The 4,834-nt window shown below is 33.5% G+C and overlaps 1 protein-coding gene across 1 annotated transcript in view; it reads left to right on the top strand.

The window, feature by feature from the left end:
- LOC106459543 (tubby-related protein 4-like) overlaps positions 1-3,674 on the top strand; it is a 48,477-nt gene extending 44,803 nt beyond the window's left edge. Inside the window, exon 14 of the mRNA XM_022386052.1 lies at positions 1,815-3,674. Within this exon, the coding sequence (XP_022241760.1) occupies positions 1,815-1,931 (117 nt within the window). The 3' untranslated portion in view covers positions 1,932-3,674. The remainder of the gene's footprint in view (positions 1-1,814) is intronic.
- Positions 3,675-4,834: the final 1,160 nt, after the last annotated feature.

The raw sequence follows: 4,834 nt of genomic DNA, 5'->3' as shown, positions 1-4,834 counted from the left end.
AAAACATTTCCATAAACTTCTTTGATATTCTTTGTGCCTACAGAGGTGTTGTTTCCCATCTTGTATTGAAACAGCATTACATGGCGAATGTGTGTCTGGTCGTGTGCCGTCACTATAAAGGATTAGAGTATACTCAACTTTACACATTATATAGGCTACACTAACGTGACATTTAGGTTGTTCGTCTAACTATTATACATAATGTATGCTTTTTGGGGGTGGTTAATGAAAGTATTCCAAAATGCAACATTAAATTCTTAATGACCTAATACTTGGTCCTACAATTGTCATATTCACTTTACAACATGTTATGTCCTTTGGGTTTGTACCTGGTGGAAGATCTCTTTTCTTGCCTTGACAGGATCCATCCCATGGAGTGGTCCTTGCATCCTTCAGTCTTCCATTGGATTTGTTTCCATTGCAGAATCCTTCAGATTAAAGCTTTTACGAATGTCACTTTAAAGGTCTCTACCTGGTAGACCTCAGATGTCCATTTTTAATGACAGGGTGTTGTACCTTTGTCTTCATAAGAAGATTTGTCTGGTCCCTCTGCCAGTCTCTTCAACCAGGTCATCCTACTCATTCGCATCTGACTTCCTTCTTTATCTGGCCTTTTATCTAGGGCCTTTATGTTTCTTTCAACACAGATTACCATTGGGCATTTTCAACAATCTTCCACCTCTTGCCAGAAAATAATCCATTCCTTTGCCTTTCCAACCCCATTGTCTGATCCCTTTTCCCTACTGGGACCCTTGTGTGGTTTTTCAGACTCTTACTTGCCTGCATTTGAGCAACTAGCTTTTTGTTTCTTGTATCAACTTTTCTTTTAAGTCATATTTTTCTCCTTCTTTTTTGCTTGTGGTTGTCATCATTTAGACATTTGCACCTCAGACACCTCTCTACTTTCTGTCATAGGGACCAGTTGATGTTGTTTCCAACCCACTCATTTCTTCCAAAGAGTGGGGCTGTCTGGGAGGGTGATCAAATGTTTTCTATAGTCTCTCCTCCCTCTATTTCATCATGTTATGATCATTCCAACACCAATCTTCTTTTGTGTCCTGAGTGGGCTATCTGTTGCTGTCTTGCTCATGTTTTCCCTTTTTGTGGAAATGGTTTTCACCTATTTTTACCATGGGAGATCTCCTTCTCACAGGACTTATCCCTTTCCACTTTAACTGATTAAGTTCACCAGCATACTTGTCTCAACTCGCATATTATTCTTTGGGTGAGTCTTACCATATACTTTTTTTGCATCTCCTCTTACCAGTTTCAGCATGTCACAGCCTCTCTTGCCTCTTTCATCCAGTGGGACTGTGGTAAATCTTTTGATTAACAATGCTAAGATCAGGGGTTTGATTCCCCTCAGTTGACACAGCTCCATGTGGCTTTGCTATAGGAAAACACACACAGTCTTGCTTATTTTTGTCACTGATCTTTGGAGGTCTTACATACTGGTATGTGGACTACATGTAGTACATTCATCTCCCATTACTTACACCACTGGATGGTTTCCTGTGCCTCTGGTTTTCAGCTCCCTCCAGTTTACCCAGAGACTGTTGTGGTGAGTTTTGCCTGCTGTGTGTGTGTGTACCATGATTTTTTGTACACATTGTAAGTTCCTCAACAAACAAACAAAATAAATACCAACTGGAGGAGGCAAGTTTCACCAGATCAAATGTTACATTGATAGTTTTCTGTTTATTGCATAATTGAATCATGTGGTTATTATTTTGTATTGATAGTGTTTTGTTTATTGCATTTGATTGAATCATGTGGTTTTTTAAGTGATAATAATTATGTTTTATATATTACAGGTAATGCAGTTTGGACGAATAGATGGGAATGCATATACGTTAGATTTTCAATATCCATTTTGTGCTTTGCAAGCTTTTGCTGTTGCTCTTGCAAATGTGACTCAACGCTTGAAGTGACAAATACTCCATGGAATAAATCCTCTTCGTAAATGTATACTTAACAGTACAAGAGTTTGAAAGTGAAAAACTGAACTATGGAATTGGTAAAAAAAAAACTTCATAGTGTTCTTCTTGGAAAAAAGCTTTACGTGGTTTATTTATGATGTGGCATTAGAATAACACATTTGTTCTTCATGAATAAGTTGAGTCAGAAGACTGACAAAGAACTGCAGCTTTAAAAATATGATTCTAAGTCAGCTTATATCTGATATACTTTTATGTTTTTTCTTGTTTTTGAATTTAATATTTGTCCATGACATGACAAGATGATGATAAAATTATGTTATTATCTTATAGCATTACTGTAATAGAACCAAAAAATTAAGTATATATATATATATGCTCTCTTAATACAATATTTAGTCATTGAAGAGTAAACATATCCATGAGTGTTTGATATAAAAGAGCTTTAAATATATTTGCTGACTTAAAGAATTATTTTGGCCTTGTTTCCATTTAAGAGAGAAACTAACAATTTAATTGAAATTGTGTAAATTTAAACCAGATAAACTGGTAGACATGCATAGCTCTCTTTTTGTTTTTTCATCTCAGAGATTACAGTGATTTATTTTATTCCTGTAGTTCTTTGTTATTTTATTACATTTCTATATTAAATTAACATATTTATTGCATTAACAACAGTTTCATGCAACATTTTAAGTTGCTTAACAGGACTATAATATGAAATTAGTGACCCTGTTTTGTTTTAATCATAATTTGCTGCTGTATAAAACATTTAGAGAACACATTTTTATGAATTAGTATAAAATTTGTAATGTAGTTGCTTTGAAGGACTTGTAAGGTTTGTCTTTCACACTAAGTTATAAATTTGTTACTGATAAAATACTTCTATACCTGCAGTTGGTTGCTGCAAGTTAAACATTACTGTTAAGTTTTCTCTTTCAACTTTGTAAGATAAGTATATACACAGGACAAGGAAAATTTCAAAGTTTAAGAACTGCAAATTGGAGGTTGGTAAGCATATTAAATTGTCCTTTGGTTGGTTAATAGTACACTAGCTTGTTTCCATTCACTGAAATAACTTAGGGTCTTAATTCATTAATCAGAAGAGACTTTTTTGTATGCCAACTTTTCTTATCACTCCCCATAGCAAGGGTGAAATTCTGCCAATACTCAACAAAACTTTCTACCAGTTCAACTTGAATAGTACCTCAGAGTTTACAAGAGCCCTTAAAATCCTGGAAAGTCATATAAAATGAGCTCTAAAAATTTCAAGATTAGAACTCTTGGAAAAACAGATATTTTTAAGTCATGTTCTTGGAAAGATCATGAAATTTCAGTTAAAAATAAAGTATGAATTGTTGACATAATAAGAAGAAGAAATTAAAAACAAAAACAAGTTTGGTTATCAAAATCAGATTTCATTATGTTTTATGCCAGCCATTGAAAACTTCAAGACTCATAACTGCTGATGAATAAAATTCCTGGAAAATGCAATTGCCAGGATACGAGAATCCTAGAAATTTGAGTATAAAAAGTGCTTGGATTCTGGTGTCTGAAGAGGTACTTTTAACTTTGAGAAATCTTGACACTTCATACACTGTGAAGCCAGGTCTTGGCAAAATTATCTGTACTTCATTAACCCTTTCAAGCCTTGTGACATCATTTCAACCACTCCTATTTGTGCATTCATAAAAATTAATAACTCTGAAATCAAACAATATCTGAAAAAAAAAAAAAGAGATATTTCAAACATAAAATATAATATCCACTGAACCTCAACAAGATATTTATATTAAAATGAAATCCACCCTGTGTTATAACTGTATACTATGCCATTATGCAACATGCTTATAATTATTGACCTGAAAGCCAAGTTTCACACATGCTTATTAAGGAAATACATTCACAGGCTTAATGGTATCATATGCTAGCATGCTTTGTTGAATAAAAATTTGCAATATAATGTCTTTTATATCATTAACACTAACATAAATAGACAGTACTTATTTCACTCTATCCTATAGATAACTTCTCTTTAATCCTTTTAAAAATTATTTGCAGTTGTTTCAAAAGACCCTGCTGATCTGTAAGGTCATGCTTGGGTAAAGATATCATTAGTTTCAGATAGCAAGAGGAAGTTCTTGTAAAGCATAAGGAACTGCCAAAGTAATTACTTAGAGAAGAGCAAATGAACAAGGGAACCAATAAATTAACTTATTATCTTTGCACAGCATAAAAAAAACAAAAACTGGTAGATGATACGAAGACATGTGGTTATGAAATGCTTCTGGCTAGTAACTGAAAGTTTAGAAATTTACATATTATTTAAGGAAGAAAGAGAGCTGTACAGCAAATAGATCGTTAGGAAAATAATCCAAAATATGAGATGATATATATATTTTAGCTTTAAAGTTGTAAAACAAAAAATGCAGTGAATTATAGTTTTTGATACCACCAATTCCAAATTTTAAAAATTTATTATTTCTAAATTATTTTGGCTAGAGAAAAGCAATGAGTATATACAAAGACACTGCTTTGTCTCAGATGTGGACATGTTACCCCCCTCAGTAGCACAGCAGTATGTCTGTGGACTTACAACGCTAGAAACTGGGTTTCGATATCCATAGTTGGCAGAGCACAGATAGCACATTATGCAGCTTTGTGTTTAACTTCAAATGTGAAGATGGGAAGTTTAAATGTTTCTATTCCCCAAGTAAAAACTTACATTTGAGGGGTGGGTGGGATCTGAGTTAAGGTCAGCAGTTTGGATTTTCTTTATAGTGCTTGATCCAAAGCAAATGCTAATATAGTAGAAAGCAAAATTAAATTTTGAATTGGAAACATTTAAGTTATAAGTTTCGTTTTTGTCCCTGATGTCAGGGGAAATTTTTTTTTTT

Source organism: Limulus polyphemus, unplaced genomic scaffold, assembly GCF_000517525.1.
Source record: "Limulus polyphemus unplaced genomic scaffold, Limulus_polyphemus-2.1.2 Scaffold625, whole genome shotgun sequence".
Classification (NCBI taxonomy): Eukaryota; Metazoa; Arthropoda; class Merostomata; order Xiphosura; family Limulidae; genus Limulus; species Limulus polyphemus.
This window is presented reverse-complemented; position numbering and strand designations above follow the sequence as displayed.